General features: G+C 46.4%; 1 protein-coding gene across 1 annotated transcript in view; it reads right to left on the bottom strand.

The window, feature by feature from the left end:
• Nucleotides 1-22,610, bottom strand: part of LOC144499888 (interleukin-13 receptor subunit alpha-1-like) — a 52,094-nt gene that overhangs the window by 12,528 nt on the left and 16,956 nt on the right. Inside the window, exons 3-5 of the mRNA XM_078222522.1 lie at nt 6,419-6,539; nt 2,935-3,092; nt 2,277-2,410 (exon numbers count right to left, since the gene is read on the bottom strand). Coding sequence (XP_078078648.1) covers nt 2,277-2,410; nt 2,935-3,092; nt 6,419-6,539 — 413 coding nt within the window. The remainder of the gene's footprint in view (nt 1-2,276; nt 2,411-2,934; nt 3,093-6,418; nt 6,540-22,610) is intronic.

The raw sequence follows: 22,610 nt of genomic DNA, 5'->3' as shown, positions 1-22,610 counted from the left end.
AGGGAGGGCAGTTCAGAGTCAACCACATTTCTGTGGCTCTGGAGCCACATGTAGACCAGGTAAGGACAGTAGATTTCCTTCCCTAAAGGTCATTAGTGAACCCGATGGGTTTTTATGACAATAGTTTCATTGTTACCAGTTGATACTTAATTCCAGATTTTTAAAAATTAAATTTATATTCCACCATCTGCTGTGGTGGGATTTGAACCCAGGTCCTCAGAACATTAGCTGAGTTACTGAGTTAATAGTCTAGTGATAATACCACTGGGCCATCGCCTCCAGGGTAGAGAGATTTAGGAATTCCAGAGGTTTAAGGTTTTGGTAGCTAAAGACATGGTTGTCAATGGTGGAGGGATAAAAATCAGGGTGGGAATTGGCTCAGATATCTCGGAGATTAGTCCGGCTAGAGGTGGTCACAGAGAGAGGGAGCGGTGGTAAAGTCGTGGTGAAATTTGGAAACCAGGACAACAAAAAAAATTCATTTATTAGTCACAAGTAAGGCTTACATTAACGCTGTAATGAAGTTTTCCCCTAGTCGCCACACTCTAGCGCCTGTTCAGGTCAATGCACCTAACTAGCATGTCTTTCAGACTGTGGGAGGAAACCGGAGCACCCAGAGGAAACCCATGCAAACACAGGGAGAACGTGAAAACTCCACACAGACAGTGATCCAAGCTGGGAATCCAACCTGGAACCCTGTGAGGTACAGTAAGAAGTTTAACAACACCAGGTTAAAGTCCAACAGGTTTATTTGGTAGCAAATGCCACTAGCTTTCGGAGCGCTGCCCCTTCGTCAGGTGGAGTGGAGATCTGCTCTCAAAGAGGGCATACAGAGACACAAACTCAATTTACAGAATAATGATTGGAATGCAGTCTTTACAGATAATCAAGTCTTAAAGGTACAAACAATGTGAGTGGAGAGAGCATTAAGCACAGATTAAAGAGATGTGTATTGTCTCCAGACAGAACAGCCAGTGAGATTCTGCAAGTCCAGGCAAGCTGTGGGGGTTACAGATAGTGTGACATTAACCCAAGATCCCGGTTGAGACTGTCCTCATGTGTGCGGAAGTTGGCTATCAGTTTCTGCTCAGCGACTCTGTGCTGTCGTGTGTCGTGAAGGCCGCCTTGGAGAACGCTTACGCGAAGATCAGAGGCCGAATGCCCGTGACCGCTGACGTGCTCCCCAACAGGAAGAGAACAGTCTTGCCTGGTGATTGTCAAGTGGTGTTCATTCATCTGTTGTCGTAGCGTCTGCATGGTCTCCCCAATGTACCGTGGTACATGACACACGACAGCGCAGAGTCGCTGAGCAGAAACTGATTGCCATGTTCCGCACACATGAGGACTGGGATCAACTGGCCTCAACTGGGATCTTGGGTTCATGTCACACTATCTGTAACCCCCACAGCTTGCCTGGACTTGCAGAATCTCACTGGCTGTCCTGTCTGGAGACAATACACATCTCTTTAGCCTGTGCTTAATGCTCTCTCCACTCACATTGTTTGTACCTTTAAGACTTGATTATCTGTAAAGACTACATTCCAATCATTATTCTGTAAATTGAGTTTGTGTCTCTGTATTCCCTGTTTGAGAGCAGATCTCCATTCCACCTGACAAAGGGGCAGCGCTCCGAAAGCTAGTGGCATTTGCTACCAAATAAACCTGTTGGACTTTAATCCGGTGTGGTTAAACTTCTTACTGTATTTACCCCAGTCCAACGCCGGCATCTCCACATCATGACCCTGTGAGGTAGCAGTGCTAACTGCTGTGCCATTGTGCCACCCACGAGGCATTGCCCTATCGGGAATCAGTATAGGTCAGCAAACACTGAAATGATGAGTGAATGGGTTTGGCACTGGTTACTGGGCCTGGCTAAACTTGCCATCAACAGATCCAGGCAGCGGGCGACCAAGGGGGTCATCTGACCCGACTGTCTGCCCCTCTCCCACAGCTGCAATCGCAGCCGGGTGTCCCTGGGGAAGGAGCACGCAGTGTCCGAGGACACTGTTGCAGCCTTCCATGCCCGCAGGGGCTGGAGTGTATCATCGATCCCTTTAACCACATTTAGGTTTGATGTTTTACGTTTCCGTTCTACTTTGTCTTTTGTTTCGGGCGGTTCCCTTCTTTCCGACGCTGCCCCTTTTGATTTATCCCTCAATTAATTTGATTTAGTTCAATTATTTAGTCTTGCCAAAAAGACTGGCAGTGAACAGCCGGTACGACACTGCGTGGAATACTCTATAGTACAAACATTAGCAAGATTCACGTTGATTTACCATTTTGACATTGTTACTCCGATCCGTGATTTCTACTTGATAATAAAAATCTGGGGACGGGTGGTGACCTTCTGGTGGCTCCCATTCAACTTCAGTGTCATTTACTTTAACTTTAACTGGAGGGTTGGATTTATCTAAACCAAAAAAGATAACTTATTAAGACAAACACACCACAGGTTTGTTCATGTTTATTATGCATCACGAATATTTCTATTGATCGCTTGAAACATTATAGTCAGTGTCAGCTTGAGAATAAATAGGATATATTCATTCTGACTTAAAGTTTATTTATTAGTGTCACAAGTAAGGCTTACATTAACACTGCAATGAAGTTACTGTGAAAATCCCTTAGTCGCCACCTGTTCGGGTGCACTGAGGGAGAATTTAGCATGGCCAATGCACCTAATCAGCAGGTCTTTGGACGGTGGGAGGAAACCGGAGCACCCGGAGGAAATGCACGCAGACACGGGGAGAACGTGCAGACTCCGCACAGACAGTGACCCAAGCTGGGAATTGAACCTGGGGCTGTGAGGCAACAGTGCTAACCACTGTGCCACCATGCTGCCCACTTGATGCATTTCCATTAACGACATGGTCACAATTCAACAGTACAATAGAGAACTAGAGATGACACAAGATTGAAGTAAGTTGGTCTTACAATAAGTGACTGGTAAGATGACTATGCATTGACGTTTCGCTGGGTTTTGGCTTGATTGAGTAAGACAAATTTTAACGTTTCTGAAGATGAATAATTCAAAGTTCTGAACATGGCAGGAATGGGAACTGCATCCAATCTCACGATGGTTCCTTTCATTACTTGGAAAGATAATATTGAAGAAAGTAAACACATGTGTGTGAAAGGCAATGACCTGAGCTTTTCATAGAATCATAGAAACTCTACAGTACAGAAGGAGGCCATTCGGCCCATCGAGTCTGCACCGACAACAATCGCACCCAGGCCCTATCCCCCTAACCGCACATATTTACCCCACTAATCCCTCCAACCTACGCATCCCGGGACACTAAGGGGCAATTTAGATAGTCATAGAATTCTACAGTGCAGAAGGAGGCCATTCAGCCCATCAAGTCTGCAACGACCACAATTCCACCCAGGCCCTATCCCCATAACCCCATACATTTACCCGAGCTAGTTCACCTGACACTAAGGGGAAATTTATCATGGCCAATCCACCTAACCCACACATCTTTGGAGTGTGGGAGGTAACCAGAATACCCGGAAGAAACCCACGCAGACGCGGGGCGAATATGCAAACTCCGCACAGACAGTGACCCAAGCCAGAAATCAAACCCAGGTCCCTGGAGCTGTGAGGCAGTCATGCTAGCCACTAAGCCGACCGCCTCTGAGAGAATAATAATTATTAGGTCAATTGAGGCTTTTAAAAATATTATTTGTCAATGGGATGTGGGCATCACTGGGCCTCATTTATTGCCCACCCGTAATTCCCCTTGAAGGGGCAGTTAAGAGTCAACAAAATTGCTGGATTCACATGTAGGCCAGACCAGGTAAGGACGGCAGATTTCCTCCCTTAAAGGACATTCGTGAACCAGAAGGGTTTTTACCACAATCAACAATGGTTTCATGGTCACCATTAGACATTTCATTCCAGATTTTTATTGAATTCAAATTTCACCATCTACCATGGTAGGATTTGAGCCCGGATCCACAGAGATTTACCCTGGGTCTCTGGATTACTAGTCCAGTGACAATACCACTACACCACTAGATGATGGCTGCCTACCCAATCACAGGGGGTCGCTGCTGAAGTAGGTCTAGAAACACAAGGGTGTCTGAACATGGGGGTTGGGGTGATTCCTGGGATAAGGTGAATCATGGAATCATAGAAACCCTACAGTGCAGAAGGAGGCCATTTGGCCCATTGAGCCTGCACTGACCATAAATCCCACTCAGGCCCTATTCCTGTAACCCCACGTATTTACCTTGCTAATCCCCCGACAGACACTAAGGGAGAATTTATCATGGCCAATCAACCAAAACCCGCACATCTTTGGACTGTGGGAGGAAACGGGAGCACCCAGAGGAAACCCACGCAGACATGGGGAGAATGTGCAAACTCCACATAGACAGTGACCCGAGGCCGGACATCGAATATCATGGTACCCAGATGTTTAAAACAGGACTACCAACCTCAATGTGGTCCCATCTATCGTATGATCATATTCCTTTATGAATAGATTAAAAATGATATTCGAGCACGCAGAAAGTCTGACCTGCTCATAAATCAAGTGCTGTGTGGATCTTCGTTTTGATAAACATACGCATATATTTACATATCTTACTTAAATTAATTTCCAAATATGCAAATAAACTGTAATTAGTGCAGCTGATAATTCTTTAGTTGCTGACAATTGTCTGCAAAATTGAACCCAGGTCCCAGCGCTGTGAGGCAGCAGTGCCAACCACTGTGCCATCGGGGTTGCCTTCTGAGGAAAAGTTGAACAGATTGGGCCTGCATCCATTGAAGTTGAAAAGAATGAGAGGTGATCTTATTCAAACATATACATTCCTGACTGGATTTGACAGGGTGAATGCTGAAAGAATGTTTCCCCTTTGTGGGAGGGACTAAATATAGGGGGCACAGTTTAAAGAAAGTATAGGGGGACTCCCATGTGAGATGGAGATGAGAAGAATGTTTTTTTCTCTCAAAAGGTCACTACTCTGTGAAACCCTCTTCCCCAGAGAACCTTGGAGGCTGCGTCATTGAATATTTATAAGGCTGTTTTCGGCAGATTCTTGATTTACAAGGGAGTCAAAGGGTCGGAAGGAAAGTTCATAGAATCATAGAATTCCTACAGTGAAGAAGGAGGCCCATCAAGGCCCGTCGAGTCTGCATCGACCACAATCCCACCCAGACCCTATCCCCGTAACCCCATTTACCCTAGCTAGTCCCCCTGACACTAAGAGGCAATTTAGCATGGCCAATCCACCTAACCCGCACATCTTTGGACCGTGGAGGAAACCAGAGCACCCAGAGGAAATCCACGGAGACACAGGGAGAACGTGTAAACTCTGCATAGGCAGTGTCCCGAGCTGGGAATTGGACCACTGTGCCACCGTGCCATCCCCTGAGAGTTGAGTTAAGACCACAACCGGACCAGTCATGACCTTTTCAATTGGTGGAGCAGTTCTACGAGTTGAATGGTCTCCTTATTTAGATGTCTGTATGTATGTTCGCTATTAGAAAGGTAAATATTATTACATATTTTAGAGGTGGAGAACTGGTAGACCCAACCAGAGGGGAAATGCCCTCCAAGGGAGCTTGTTGGGATCATTGAGGGACCTTTCCTACTGAAAGCACCCCCCCACCGCCCTCCACTCTTTGGGGGAATGGTGTCCCTCTCCAGCCTACTGCAGGCAGGCTACCTCCACTGAACTGGCTGACAGTGAACTCGACTTGGACTTCAATTAATTCAATGAGTAAAAGGGCGGCCCAGTGGCACTGCTGCCTCACAGCTCCAGGGACTTGAGTTCAATTCCCGGCTTGGGTCACTGTCTGTGTGGAGTTTGCACATTCTCCCCATGTCAGCGTGGGTTTCCTCCGGGTGCTCCGGTTTCCTCCCACAGTCCAAAGATGTGCGGGTTAAGTGCATTGGCCGTGCTAAATTGCCCCTTAATGATGCGTAGGTTAGAGGGATTAAATAGGTTAAACGAGGTTAAATAGGTGGAATTATGGGAATAGGGCCTGTTGTCGGGGCAGGCTCAATGGGCTGAATGGCCTCTTTCTGCACTGTTCTATGATTTCTATGATTCTATGATGAATTAATTTGTCTGCCTCCAAAGAGTTGACCGACACCCCAGGAAACTTCCTCAGGGGTGGGAATGTGCTGGGAACTGACCGACATGCCCCCATGCCTTCCCTATTATCCTAGACGTGTACAACCCCCACCATAGGGCCATGAAACCTTTACCCGTGAACCTAGTTTCACTTTCCACAAGTGCTGCCAGACCAGCTGCGCACTTCTAACATCTCCTGTTTCCGGCGACTCCAGTATTTTGCTTCTGAATTGGAATGGTCCCTCACTTCACCCTCCAATAAAGATACAGACGGCCATTTCAGACACTAGATAGGTAGGTACATGAATGAATAAAACTGTACACTTACCTGTAAGACAAAGTATACTGTGCATCTGGTTCTGCTTGCCCATCGATATCCCAAGTACAGTTCATTTGGGAGGTGTTATGAAAGAAACACGACAGATTGGCAATTGCGGGTGTATGATTATCTGTGCCAATGAAATAATTGAAAAATGACAGAGACATTGAATGTGAAGACAAAGGTATTTGCAGTTGATTTTTGTCTTAAGCATGCGCTTCGGAGAAACAAAAAAGAGGCAATTTTTTTCCTTGTGCCCATTATTGGTGCACGGAAAGGGGTAAGAGCAATGATCCAAAGATGTGCAGGCTAGGTGGATTGGCCATAGTAAATTTAATAATCTATTCAATAGAGTGTTAGAAGAGGAGAATTTGCAGTCAAGAATCTTAGACCAAATATCACATCAGGATCTGAGGGAATTGCCACGTTGGAACCTGGTTATCATTCGATAGGGTGGGGAGGGGTGTGGGCTTGGGTAAGATGCTCTTGCGGAGAGTCGGTGCAGACCCGATGGGCCGAACGGCCTTCTTCTGCACTGTAGGGATTTTATGATTCTATGGAACACAATGCGACTGCACAGGAGGGGGGCATGTTTTCAACTTGTTGTTCGGGCATTAAAGCCTGCATGGCAACCAATGGAAGGGAAAATGCGGCAGCTTCTATAATGGGCAGCCAACTCACAAGGCCAATCCAAAGGCTACCACAGTAAATTTCGATCCCCGCCATCTCCTGGGGAAATGACAGGCTAGCCATCCTCTTGTGCTCACTGTGGAATTGCGGTGTGGGGTGAATTCACCACTGTGTGTCCCTGCCTGATACTTTGACCTTGTATGGGGACACCTCTGAATGTAAGGGACTCAGACTCCATTGACTCTGGCTACACTTCCCGCTGCCTTGGCAAAGCAGCCAGGGACCCCACGCACCCCGGACATTCTCTCTTCCACCTTCTCCCGTCGGGAAAAAGATACAAAAGTCTAAGCTCACGCACCAACCGACTCAAGAACAGCTCCTTCCCTGCTGCTGTCAGACTTTTGAATGGACCTACCTTGCATTAAGTTGATCTTTCTCTACACCCTAGCTGTGACTGTAACACTACATTCTGCAGTCTCTCATTTCCTTCTCTATGAACGTTATGCTTTGTCTGTATAGCGGGCAAGAAACAATACTTTTCTCTGTATCCAAATACATGTGACAATAATAAATCAAATCAAATCAAGGGACAAACCATAATGGAGAAAAATGTCAGTCGGGGTGCAATTGGTCATCGCCAGTGGCGTAAAATGAGATCATAGCAAAGTGGCTACCTGATTTACACAACGTGCTTACAGCGAGGTAATATGGGTACAGCTTAGGAATAGGGAGGGTGCAGTCACGATGTTGGGGGTTTACTATAGGCCACCCAACAGCCAGCGGGAGATAGAGGAACAGATATGTAGGCAGATTTTGGCAAGGTGCAAAAGTAACAGGGTTGTTGTGGTGGGAGATTTTAACTTCTCCCATATTGACTGGGACTCACTTAGTGCTAGGGACATGGATGGGGCATAGTTTGTAAGGAGCATCCAGGAGGGCTTCCTGAAACAGTATGTAGATAGTCCAACTAGGGAAGGGGCCATACTGGACTTGGTATTGTGGAAAGAGCCCTAGGTGGTCGATGTTTCAGTAGGGGAGTAGCTCGGGAACAGTGACCACAATTCAGTAAGCTTTAAGGTACTGATGGATAAAGAAAAGTGTAGTCCTCAAGTGAAGGTGCTAAACTGGGGGAAGGCTAATTATAACAATATTAGGCAGGAACAGAAGAATGTAGATTGGGGCCAGATGTTCGAGGGCAAATCAACATCTGACATGTGGGAGGCTTTCAAGTGTCAGTTGATAGGGATTCAAGACCGGCACATTCCTGTAAGGATGAAGGATAATTATGGCAAGTTTTGGGAATCTTGGATAGCAAGGGATATTGTGAGCCTAGTCGAAGAGAAAAAGGAAGTATTTGTCAAGGCTAGGAGGCTGGGAACACACGAAGCAAGTGTGGAATACAAGGTAAATAGAAAGAAACTTAAGCAAGGAGTAAGGAGGGCTAAAAGGGATCATGAAAAATCATTGGCCAGCAAGATTAAGGAAAATCCCAAGGCTTTTTATACCTATATAAAGAGCAAGAGAGTACCCAGGGAGAGGGTTGGCCCACTCAAGGACAGGGGAGAGAATCTATGCAGAGAGCCAGAGGAAATGGGTGAGGTATTAAATGAGTACTTTGCGTCAGTATTCACCAAAGAGAATGACTTGGTGGATGATGAGTCTGGGAAAGGATGTGTAGATAGTTTGAGTCATGTTGAGATCAAAAAGGAGGTAGTGGGTTACTTGAGAAATATTAAGGTAGAGAAGTCCCCAGGGCCTGATGGGATATGCCCTAAAATACTAAGAGAGGCAAGGGAGGAAATTGGGGCCTTCAGAGAAATCTTTGTATCCTCACTGGCTATAGGGGAGGTCCAGAGGATTGGAGAATAGCCAATGTTATTCCTTTGTTTAAGAAGGGTAGCAAGAATAATCCAGGTAATTACAGGCAGGTGAGCCTTACATCAGTGGTAGGGAAATTATTGGAGAGGATTCTTCGAGACAGGATTTATACCCACTTGGAAATAAGTGGACGTATTAGCGAGAGGCAACATGGTTTTGTGAAGGGGAGGTCGTGTCTCACGATCTTGATCGAGTTTTTCGAGGAAGTGATGAAGATGATTGATGAGGGTAGGGCAGTGGATGTTGTCCACATGGACTTCAGTAAGGCCTTTGACAAGGTCCCTCATGGCAGACTGGTGCAGAAGGTGAAGTCGCATGGGATCAGCGATGAGCTGGCAACGTGGATACAGAACTGGCTTGGTCATAGATGACAGAGGGTAGCAGCGGAAGGGTGTGTTTCTGAATGGAGGGCTGTGACAAGTGGCATTCCGCAGGGATCAATGCTGGAACCTTTGCTGTTCGTAATACATATAAATGATTTGGAAGAAAATGTAACTGGTTTGATTAGTAAGTTTGCAGATTTCACAAAGATTAGTGGATTTGCGGATAGCGATGAGGACCATCAGAGGATACAGCAGGATATAGATCGGTTGGAGGCATGGGCAGAGAGGTGGCAGATGGAGTTTAATCTGGACAAATGTGAGGTAATGCATTTTGGAAGATCTAATAAAAATAGGATATTTCCAGTAAATGGCAGAATCCTTAAGAGTATTGATAGGCAGAGGGATCTGGGTGTACAGATACACAGGTCACTGAAAGTGGCAACATAGGTGGAGAAGGTAATCAAGAAGGCATGCTTGCCTTCATTGGCTGGGGCATTGAGTTTAAAAATTGGCAAGTCATGTTACAGCTTTATAGAACCTTAGTTAGGCCGCACTTGGAATATAGTGTTCAGTTCTGGTCGCCACACTACCAGAAAGATGAGGAGGCTTTGGAGAGGGTACAGAAAAGATTTACCAGGATGTTGCCTGGCATGGAGGGCATTAGCTATGAGGAGAGGCTGGAGAAACGTGGTTTATTCTCACTGGAACGACGGAAGTTGAGGGGTGACCTGATAGAAGTCTACAAGATTATGAGGTGCATGGACAGAGTGGATAGTCAGAAGCTTTTTTCCAGGGTTGAAGAGTCAATTACTAGGGGGCACAGGTTTAAGGTGCGAGGGGCAAGATTTAAAGGAGATGTATGAGGCAAGTGTTTTACACAGAGGGTGGTGGGTGCCTGGAACTCATTGCCACGGGAGGTAGTGGAAGCAGATACGATAGTGAGTATTAAGGGGCGTCTGGACAAATACATGAATAGGATGGAAATAGAGGGATATGGTCCCTGGAAGGGCACGGGGTTTTAGTTCAGTCAGGCAGCATGGTCAGTGCAGGCTTGGAGGGCTGAAGGCCTGTTCCTGTGCTGTAACCTTTTTTGTTCTTTGTTCTTTGACATCCAATTCTCTTCTCTCGTTCAAGTTCACAGGTGGACACCAACCTCATCACCAATAATCAGATAGAGAATCTGGTGAACTGGTGCAATGATAATAATCTCTCCCTCAATGTCAACAAAATGAAGGAGATTGTCATCGACTTCAAGAAGCGTAGAGGAGAACATGCCCCTGTCTACATCAACGGGGACGAAGTAGAAATGGTCGAGAGCTTCATGTTTTTAGGTGTCCAGATCACCAACAACCTGTCCTGATCCCCCCATGCCGACACTATAGTTAAGAAAGCCCACCAACGCCTCTACTTTCTCAAACGACTAAGGAAATTTGGCATGTCAGGTACGACTCCGACCAACTTTTACAGCTGCACCATAGAAAGCATTCTTTCTGGTTGTATCACAGCTTGGTATGGCTCCTGCTCTGTCCAAGACCGTAAGAAACTACAAAAGGTCATGAACAAAGCCCAGTCCATCACTCAAACCAGCCTCCCACCCATTGGCACTGTCAATACTTCCTGCTGCCTCGGAATAGCAGCCGGCTGGGGTGGTTAGCGGGGGGGGGGGGGGGTCCGCGAAGGGTGGGCCTCGGCGATTCCCCTGCTGAATAAAAGTCCAAATCGGACTTTTATACATCAGGTCGCTAAATGCGCGGATGCGATTTGGGCCGCACGGTGGTAGAGTGGAAATCGGCGGTAGAGTTGGGCGGGAGCTTCATTAAGTCGATTTAAATGCCTGCAAATACATTTAAATCGTCGCGCTGGTCGTCTCGGGCGCGCATCGGAACTGCGCCAAAATCGGCTGTCGGTGAAGGCGCGATTTGCAAAATCTCTGGTGCGGATCGCGTTTTAGGCCCAATGCCCGACTTTACCGCGATTTCGCGCCCGAAAACAGGCGCGAAGTTTTGGTAAAATCGGGCCCTAAGTTGATTTTTCTCTACACCCTAGCTATGTTTGTAACACTACATTCTGCACTCTTTCCTTTCCTTCTCTATGAACGGTATGCTTTGTCTGTATAGCGTGCAAGAAACAATACTTTTCACTGTATGCTGATACATGTGACAATAATAAATCAAATCAAATCAAATCTTTTAAAGTTCACGTGATCATCTCCGGAACTGGTTTTGAATTTCTTCAGCCAGAGGGTGGTGTATCTGTGGAACTCATTGCCACAGAGGGCTGTGGAGGCCAGGTCATTGAGTGTCTTTAAGACAGAGGTAGATAGGTTCTTGATCAAGAAGGTGGTGGAGGCCAGAAACCTTACAACCTTTAAAAAATATTTGGGTGAGCACTTGAAATATCATAATCATCAAGGAATGAGAGAAGCGCAGGAAAATGGATTAGTGCATTTAGAGGTAGTTATTGTTGGTGCAGATTCGATGGGCCGAAAGGCCTTTACTGTGCTGTATGACTCTATGACTATGACTCAAGGTTGGTACATGAAAATGAAGGTAATAAAACTTGAAAGATGCACTTAAAGACCCTTACATTTAGTAGTGACCAGGATATCCAATGAGGTTCCAATAACATAGAGGGAAAGATATGCCAGTTTTTAGTATCGTAAAGACCATAAGACATAAGATCTTGGAGCAGAATTAGGCCATTCAGCCCATTGAGTCTGCTCCACCATTCAATCCTGGCTGATACATTTCTCAACCCTATTCTCCTGCTTTTTTCCTATAACCCTTGATCCCTTTGCCAATCATGAACCTATCTATCTCTGTCTTAAATGCACTTAATGACCTGGCCTCCACAGCCTTCTGTGGCAATGAATTCCATAGATTCACCACCCTCTGGCTGAAGAAATTCCTCCTCATCTCAGTCCTAAAGGATTGTCCCATGAGCCTGAGACGCTCCTCATACGTCAAGCTTTTCATTTCCGAGATCATTCTCATGAACCTCCTCTGGACTCTCTCCAAGGCCAGTGCATCTGTCCTTCGATATGGGGCCCAGAATTGCTCGCAATATTCTAAACGTAGTCTCACGAGAGCTTTATGAAGCCTCAGCAATACATCCCTGCTTTTGTACTCTAGCCCTCTCGACATGAATGCTCTCCATCATTCTGGATGATGATGTTGGTTGATGCAGAAGTGGTCTGGCGGAGGTGTGAAGCATTTCAGAAAGCTGTCAATAGAGGAACTTATCGGAGCTGGGGCTTCCCAGAGAAGTCTGACTAAGATTTTTGTGAAAGTGAATGCCTGGAGCCTCCATGGGCTGAGGAGGTTGTGAGGAAGTGGTCTGGGACTTTCTCTCTGTGTCTAAAGGTACACAGGGCTATGGTTTCTGCCTTGGGTTGTAAATAGGAAATTGCATAATCACAAGTGTAATATTGTCCCTGGCCAGTGTCATCAGACACCATGTCGGCATGTTATTGAGCATGTTAATCCCTTCTTCCTGTTAGGGAGTCTGGATTCGCGAGTGATAAACTGGTGCAGTTTATCAGCCTATATCGCAAGGGGGATAGAATATAAAAGCAGAGATGTCTTGCTGCATCTGTACAGGGCATTGGTGAGGCCGCAGCTGGAATACTGTGTGCAGTATTGGTCCCCTTATTTGCGGAAGGATATATAGGCCTTGGAGGGAGTGCAAAGAAGGTTCACCAGGTTGATACCAGAGATGAGGGGTGTTGATTATGAGGAGAGACTGAGCAGATTGGGTTTGTATTCGTTGGAATTTAGAAGGCTGAGGGGGGATCTTATAGAGACCTATAAGATAATGAAGGGGCTGGATAGGGTAGAGGTGGAGAGGTTCTTTCCACTTAGAAAGAAAACTAGAACTAGAGGGCACAGCCTCAAAATAAAGGGGGGTCAGTTTAGGACAGAGTTGAGGAGGAACTTCTTCTCTCAGAGGGTGGTGAATCTCTGGAATTCTCTGCCCACTGAAGTGGTGGAGGCTACCTCGCTGAATATGGTTAAATCATGGATAGATGGATTCCTGATCGGTGAGGGAATTAGGGGTTATAGGGATCAGGCGGGTAAGTGGAACTGATCCACTTCAGATCAGCCATGATCTTATTGAATGGAGGGGCAGGCTCGAGAGGCTAGATGGCCTACTCCTGCTCCTATTTCTTATGTTCTTATGTTCTTAAAATAGGCATTTTTGTAAAAAAAAGTGTGTTCAGTCCTTCACCTGTGAGTAGCCAGATTTGGGACCACTGCAAATAACTTCAAAGAAACCACACAGAATAGGTTCATTGGTGCACAGGTTTTTTGTAAGTTAAACATGTTTTGCTATTAAAACAACTTAAAAAGTTGCCTCCTTGTGCCTGTGTGCCTCAGATAATATGTATAATTTGCTTATAAGTTTATTTATTAGTAGGCTTACATTAACACTGAATAAGTCTCAATGTTTAATTCCCATCCTTGGTCACCTTTGAGACATGTCTCCATAATTCTAACTACAGTAACCCTTTCCAACCTCTTTTCATCTATCTGCGCAACTAATTCTTCCATTTTATTTTGAATGCTCTGAGCATTCAGGTAGTGAAACTTCAGGCTAGTCCTTTTAACGTTCTTTGTTTAGTTTATTTATTAGTGTCACATTCCAGTGCCTGTTCGGGTTCAATGCACCCTAACCAGCACGCCTTTCAGACTGTGGGAGGAAACAGGAGCACCCGGAGGAAACCCACGCAGACAATGGGAGGACGTGCAGACTCCGCACAGATAGTGACCCGAGTCAGGAATCGAACCCGGGTCCCTGGCGCTGTGAAGGCAGCAGTGCTGACCACTGTGCCAGCGCACTACCCCCTGTTGAACCATTGCTGACAAACGCAATCAGCCGAGTCTTCCTGGGATAAGGCGGGTGGGCTGGCCAGTTTCGTGAGCGGCTCCTGATACCATCATGTTGACTCTTGAAGCAACATAACACTTTACAAAATGACAGGAGTTGCACCAGGCAGAACTCATTAAAGTTTAACATTTCTTCCTCAGTTCTCTTTTCACCTACAGCACTACAGCCTCCACCACAGGTACGGCAAGGAGGTGTGAAACAAATCTACCGAGGCTAGAGTAGGGATTGAACCCTGCGCTGTTGGCACCAATCCACAAACTGAGCCAACCAGCAAAGGAGCATGAGTTGCTACGGCAATATGCATGTTGTAGTCTGGAGCTATGGTTGGTGATGGTAGAGACTCCAATATTTTTTCCACCACATAGCTAACCAACAATCCCTCCTACTCTTAATGCCTGCCATTGACGCAGGTTGGAAGGATTTCCAGGTTGATATGCAGCCTGTTTAGCCTATTATGAATGCATCAAGCCTTGGAGTGGGACTTCAACCCAGAGTTTCTGACTCAGAGGCAGGGATGTCACCCACTGCGTCGTAAGAACTCTGCGATTATAATTTGTCTATGATTAGCAATGTCAGCCTTGACTCCATGATAGCATTTGCACCTCTATCGAGTCAGAAGGTTGACGCTTCAAGTCGTGTTCCAGAAACATAAGCCCATAATGAGAGGGGAGAGGGGAGAGATACAAAAGGGTCCAGAGGGGCACTTTTTTCACTCAATAGGTGGTGAGTGTCTGGAACGAGCTGCCAGAGGCAGTAGTAGAGGCGGGTACAATTTTTAAAAAATGCATTTACACAGTTACATGAGTATGATGGGTATAGAGGGAAATGGGCAAAATGCAGGCAATTGGGACTAGCTTAGTGGTAAAAACTGGGTGGCATGGTCAAGTTGGGCCGAATTTCCATGCTGTAAATCTCTATGACTCTATAATCTAGGCTGACACTACTGGGGAGAACTGAGGGAGTGCTACACTGCTGGTGGTGGCATTGCTTGGATACAAAGTTCAGCTGAGGCTCATACATCTTCACAAGGGGACACAAAATGTCACATGGCACTTAAGGGGCGGCAAGGTGGCACAGTGGTTAGCACTGCTGCCTCACAGCGCCAGAGACCTACGTTCAATTCTGGACTTGGGTCACTGTCTGTGTAGAGTTTATACATTCTCTCCGTGTCTGCGTAGGTTTCCTCCGGGTGCTCCAGTTTCCTCCCACTGTCCAGGATGTGTGGGTTAGGTTGATTGGCCATGCTAAATTGCCCTTGACTGTCAAGGGGTTGAGCAGGGGAAATACATGGTGTTACGAGGATAGGGTCTGGGTGGGATTGTTGTCAATGCAGGTTTGATGGGCTGAATGGCCTCCTTCTGGATTTTCGAAGAAGAGTCGGGCATTCTCTCCAGTCTCCTGGTCAAATATTTATCCCTCAAACCAACATCACAAAAATAGATTGATTATTTATCTGACTGAAATTTGTAGAATCTTGTTGGGTGTGATATCCCTGTCTGGTTTCCTAGGTAATTTTAACAGTTGTAGGTGGCAGGAAAGTTATCAAAGCCGTTAGTGAAGGATATGGGATCCTGGATTTCTAAATAGAGGGCAAGAGTTACGCATAAAACACTAGTTTGACCCCAGCTTGTGTATCGTTCCCAATTTTGGGCAGCGCTCATTTGGAAACTTGTGAAGACTCGAGAGAGGATACAGGAGAGAGTCTGACGCGAATGACTCCAGGAATGAGCAGTTACACTTTTATTGATAAACCCGAGATGCTGGGGTTATTGTTAAAGCAGAAAAATTAATAGGAGGTTTGATAAAGGTGTTAAAGTTTGGATACAAAGTAAATAAATGTAAACTATTGTCACGGGCTGAAGTCTTGACTACAAGAGGTGACAGAGTAAAGGTGATTGATAAAAGACAGTAAGAAGTCTCACAACAACAGGTTAAAGTCCTACAGGTTTATTTGGTAGCACAAGCTTTTGGAGCATTGCTCCTTCCTCAGGTGAGTGAGGAGTTGTGTTCACAAACAGGGCATACATAGACACAGACTCAATTTACAAGATAATGGTTGGATTGTGGACCTTTACATGTAAACAAGACCTCTTCACCGCACAGGACCTTCAACCGACGCTATACACTAGATACATCGATAACATTTTCTTCCTTTGGACTCATGGCGCATAATCACTGAAACAACTGTAAGGTGAGATCAACAAGTTCCATCCCACCATCAGACTCACCATAGAGTACTCTCTGGAATCGGTTGCATTCTTGGACACACGCATCTCCATCAAGGACGGTCACCTCAGCAGTTCACTGTACCGCAAGCCCATGGATAACCTCATGATGGTCCACTTCTCCAGCTTCCACTCTAAACACGTTAAAGAAGCCATCCCCTACGGACAAGCCCTCCATGTACGCGGGATCTGCTTAGATGAGGAGGATCGCGGCGGACACCTATGGACGCTGAAGGACGCCCTCATGAGAATGGGATATGTTGCTTGACTCATCGGTCAACAGTTCTGACGCGCCACAGCAAAAAACCACACCAACCTCCTCAGAAGACAAACATGGGACATGGCGGACAGAGTACCCTTCGTCATCCGGTGCTTCCTGGAGCAAAGAGGCTGTGGCACCTTCTCCGGAGCCTTCAACATATCATCGACGAAGACGAACATCTTGCCAAGGCCATCCCCACACCCCCACTTCTTGCCTTCAAACAACTGCACAACCTGATACGCTGCAGGAGAGGATGACCCGAGGCATGGTACATTGGCGAGACCATGCAGACGCTATGACAACGGATGAATGGACACCGCTCAACAATGACCAAGCAGGAGTGTTCCCTTCCTGTCGGGGAACACTTCAGCAGTCACGGGCATTCAGCCTCTGATCTTCGGGTAAGCGTTCTCCAAGGCGGCCTTCATGACACGTGGCAATGCAGAATCGCTGAGCAAAAATTGATAGCCAAGTTCCGCACACATGAGGACGGCCTCAACCGGGATCTTGGGTTCATGTCACACTATCTGTAACCCCCACGACTTGCCTGGGCTTGCAAAATCTCACTAACTGTCCTGGCTGGAGACAATTCACACCTCTTTAACTTATGCTTAATCCTCTCTCCACTCGCATTGTCTGTACCTGTAAAAACTTGATTACAAAGAACAAACAAAGAACAAAGAACAATACAGCACAGGAACAGGCACTTCGGCCCTCCAAGCCCGCGCCGCTCCCCGGTCCAGGATTGAATCCTGAATCCAGGATCCCCGCCCAATTTTCCAGCCTATCTACATACCAATACCCTATCCACCGAGCTGTCCCTCACAGCTACGATGCTTTGTTCATTACAACCTATTAACTCACCCCCACCCCCCCATTCCAGACCATGTGATCTCCAGGGAGAGGCGAAAACCCAGAGTGAAAAACCCCAGGGCCAATATGGGGAAAAAAAATCTGGGAAATTCCTCTCCGACCCCCTGAGGCGATCGAAACGAGTCCAGGAGATCACAATGGCCCTGATCGGAAAATGCTTCCCAACCCTAGTCATTTCCACTTCCACGAACACCATATGAATTCCCTGCCCCCGAAACAGGTTCCCAACTATCCGCAGTCTCGCTCTGTACTGGCACCAGCAAGATGATCATAGAATGAAGCCTTGAAACGAGAAACAAGGAACAATTAGCCCGCGCCGCTCCCTGGTCCAAACTAGACCACTCTTTTGTATCCCTCCATTCCCACTCCGTTCATATAGCTGTCTAGATAAGTCTTAAATGTTCCCAGTGTGTCCGCCTCCACCACCTTGCCCGGCAACACATTCCAGGCCCCCACGACCCTCTGTGTGAAATATGTCCTTCTGATATCTGTGTTAAACCTCCCTCCCTTCACCTTGAACCTATGACCCCTCGTGAACGTCACCACCGACCCGGGGAAAAGCTTCCCACCATTCACCCTATCTATGCCTTTCATAATTTTATACACCTCTATTAAGTCTCCCCTCATCCTCCGTCTTTCCAAGGAGAACAACCCCAGTTTCCCCAATCTCTCCTCATAACCAAGCCCCTCCATACCAGGCAACATCCTGGTAAACCTCCTCTGTACTCTCTCCAAAGCCTCCACGTCCTTCTGGTAGTGTGGCGACCAGAACTGGACGCAGTATTCCAAATGCGGCCGAACCAACGTTCTATACATCTGCAACATCAGACCCCAACTTTTATACTCTATGCCCCGTCCTATAAAGGCAAGCATGCCATATGCCTTCTTCACCACCTTCTCCACCTGTGACGTCACCTTCAAAGATCTGTGGACTTGCACACCCAGGTCCCTCTGCGTCTCTACACCCTTTATGGTTCTTCCATTTATCGTGTAGCTCCTCCCTACATTATTCCCACCAAAATGCATCACTTCGCATTTATCAGGATTGAACTCCATCTGCCATTTCCTTGCCCAAATTTCCAGCCTATCTATATCCTTCTGTAACCTCTGACAATGTTCCTCACTATCTGCAAGTCCTGCCACTTTTGTGTCGTCCGCAAACTTACTGATCACCCCAGTTACTCCTTCTTCCAGATCATTTATATAAATCACAAACAGCAGAGGTCCCAATACAGAGCCCTGCGGTACACCACTAGTCACAGGCCTCCAGCCGGAAAAATTACCTGTAAAGGCTCGCACTCCAACCATTATCTTGTAAATTGAGTGTGTGTCTATGTATGCCCTGTCTGTGAACACAACTCTTCACTCACCTGAAGAAGGAACAACGCTCCAAAAGCTTGTGCTACCAAATAAACTTGTTGGACTTTAACCTTGTGTTGTGAGACTTATTTACTGCGCTTGCCCCAGTCCAACGCTGGCATCTCCACATCATTGATAAAAGAGCCAGAGGCAGCAGCTTTGTCTATACAAGTGGCTAGGATGCACTGTCTAATACGATGGTTGATACAGATTGATACAGCCTAGCCCCAGGGGATTTTCACAGTAATTTCATTGCAGTGTTAATATGAGCCTACTTGCGACACTAAAAAATAAACTTAAAAATGTTAACTGTAACTTTCAAATAGGATTTGAATAAATATGTGAAGGAGAAAAAAATGCAAAGGGATGGAGCAATAGGTTCAAGCAGCACGGTGGCACAGTGGTTAGCACTGCTGTCTCACAGCGTCAGGGACCCGGGTTCGATTCCCGGCTTGGGTCACTGTCTGTTCTGAGTCTGCACGTTCTCCCCGTGTCTACGTGGGTTTCCTCCGGGTGCTCCAGTTTCCTCCCACAGTCCGAAAGACATGCTGATTAGGTGTGTTGGCCGGGCTAAATTCTCCCTCAGTGTACCCGAACAGGCGCCCGAATGTGGTGACTAGGAGATTTTCACAGTAACTTCATTGCAGTGTTAATGTAAGCCTTACTTGTGATTAATAAATAAACTATAAAAAATAAACCATTGACTATCGTCACAAGAGATCTATCAGTATGAGCCACTGCAACTTTGTTTGTATTTGTAAAAATTTACATCAAAAGTAATAATTATCATACTCTATTATATGTTCCTCTTTTCTTTGTTTATATTCTGAATATCATTTCAATGAGAAAAACAAAATTTCCCCTTGCACAAGTGGTTGATATTATCAATCTTCCTATGGTTTCACAATGATGATGAATCTGCAAAACTGTCTCCTGCTTGACTGAACATCTTGTTTTTACACTTATTTCCTGCTAAACAACCTGATTTCACCCAGGGCCTCTGCAATAGCTATGACTGTGCGGGTACACACTCTTTATAAAACGCCGAGTGTGTGCAGATTACTCACAGCCGAGTTCATCAGGGACCCAGTCTATAAATAGCATATTGACATATTGGTTAATGTACAAATAAATTTGGGGGAGGTGGTGACATAGTTGGTAATGTCACCATGCCAGAAGCCCAGAGGCCCAGGCTCTGGAGAGATGTGTCAAATCCCATTGTGGCAGTTGGTGGAATTTGAATTCAATTAATAAGCTTGGAATATCAAGCCAGTCTCAGTACTGGTGACTATAAAACCATTGTTGGTTGTTGTTGGAACCCGTCTGGTTCACTAATGACCTACTGAAAGGGAAATCAGCCACCCTTACATGGCCTGGCCTACATGTGACTCCAAAACCGCTTTCCACAGCAATGTAGTTGACTCTTAAATGCTCTCTGAAATGGCCTAACGGGTCGCTCAGTTGTATCAAACTGCTATTATGTCTACAAAAGGGGTTGAAACTGGACAGACGACCTGGCATTGACCTATGCACTGGAAAAGACAATAGGATAACTAGCCCTACCGACCCTGCAAAGTTCTTATTTACATCAGAGGACTTGTGCCAAAACTGCGATCCTTTTCATCTGAGCAGATCCTGTGTATATGGAGGGGTTGATGGTAGGTGATAGCTTCTTTAACGTGTTTAGGGTGGAAGCTGGAGAAGTGGAGCATCATGAGGTTATCTGTGGGCTTACGGTACAGTGAAGTGCTGAGGTGACCGTCCTTGATGGAGTAAGCAATAGTCTGACATCGACATAGTCATAGAAACTTACCTGACAGAAAATGTCCCTGACATCACCATCACAATCCCTGAGCATGTTCCTTCCCATTGGCAGGACAGACTCACCAGAGGTGAAGGTGTAGTGGCATAGTCAGGAGAGAGTGGCCCTGGGAGTGCCACTGACTCTAGACCACATATGGTCTTGTGACATCAAGTTAACCATGGGAATGATTATATCTACCCACTCCACCCAACCCGCTAATCTGGTGAATCAGTACTCCTCCATATTGAGCACCACTTGAAGAAAGTACTGAGAATGGCAGAGATACACAGTGTACTCTGAGTGGAGGACTTCAATGTCTATCACCAACAGTGTCTCGCTGGCCCCACTACTGACTGGGCTGGCTTAGTCTTTAACGCATAACAGTATCAGTAGGAGCGACCTCTGCACAGTTCCTGGGAGACAAAGTCCCATTTTCACACTGAAAATGCCCTCCATTGTGATTTGTGTGGCACGACCACCATGCTAAATGGGATGGACTGTGAACAAACCTAGCAACCCAAAACTGGACATCTATCAACCAGACACTGTGGGCCATCAGCCAACATCTTCGGACAAGACCTCTTCACTGCACAGGACCTTCAACCAACGCTATACACTCGATACATCGATGACATTTTCTTCTTTTGGACTCATGGCGAACAATCACTGAAACAACGATATGATGACATCAACAAGTTCCATCCCACCATCAGACTCACCATGGACTACTCTCCGGAATCAGTTGCACTCTTGGACACGTGCATCTCCATCAAGGACGGTCACCTCAGCACTTCACTGTACCGCAAGCCCACAGATAACCTCATGATGCTCCACTTCTCCAGCTTCCACCCTAAACACGTTAAAGAAGCTATCACCTACCATCAACCCCTCCATATACACAGGATCTGCTCAGATGAAAAGGATCGCAACAGACACCTCCGGACGCTGAAAGGTGCCCTCATAAGAACATGATGTGGCTCTCGACTCATCAGTCGACAGTTCCGACTCGCCACAGGGAAAAACCGCACCAACCTCCTCAGAAGATAAAGACAGGACATGGCCGATAGTGTACCATTCATCGTCCAGTACTTCCCTGGAGCGGAAAAGCTACGACATCTTCTCCGGAGCCTTTAACACGTCATTGATGAAGACAAACATCTCGCCAAGGCCATCCCCACACCCCCATACTTGCCTTCAAACAACTGCACAGCCTCAAGCAGACCATTGTCCGCAGCAAACTATGCAGCTTTCAGGAGAACAGTGACCACACAACACTGTCATAGCAACCTCTGCAAGACGTATTGGATCATCGACATGGATGCCATCATCTCACGTGAGAACACCATCCACTAGATACACGGTACATACTCTTGAGACTCGGCCAACGTTGTCTACCTAATACACTGCAGGAAAGGATGTCCCGGGGCATGGTACATTGGGGAGACCATGCAGACGCTACGACAATGGATGAATGGACACCGCTCGACAATCACCAAGCAGGAGTGTTCCCTTCCTGTCGGGGAACACTTTAGCAGTCAAAGGCATTCAGCCTCTGATCTTCGGGTAAGCATTCTCCAAGGCGGCCTTCAAAACACATGACAACGCAGAATCGCTGAGCAAATACTGATAGCCAAGTTCCGCACACATGAGGACAGCCTCAACCGGGATCTTGGGTTCATGTCACATTATCTGTAACCCCCACGACTTGCCTGGGCTTGCAAAATCTCACTAACTGCCCTGGCTGGAGACAACACACATCTCTTTAACCTGTGCTTAACCCTCTCTCCACTTGCATTGTCTGTACCTGTAAAGACTTGATTACCTGTAAAGACTCGCATTCCAACCATTATCTTGTAATTGAGTTTGTGTCTGTATATGCCCTGTTTGCAAACCGAACTCTTCACTCACCTGATGAAGGGCCAACGCTCCAAAAGCTCCTGATACCAAATAAACCTGTTGG

Source organism: Mustelus asterias, chromosome 10 (assembly GCF_964213995.1).
Source record: "Mustelus asterias chromosome 10, sMusAst1.hap1.1, whole genome shotgun sequence".
Taxonomy (NCBI): Eukaryota; Metazoa; Chordata; class Chondrichthyes; order Carcharhiniformes; family Triakidae; genus Mustelus; species Mustelus asterias.
Note: the sequence above shows the minus strand (reverse complement) of the source record. Positions and strands in the feature narration are given on the sequence as shown.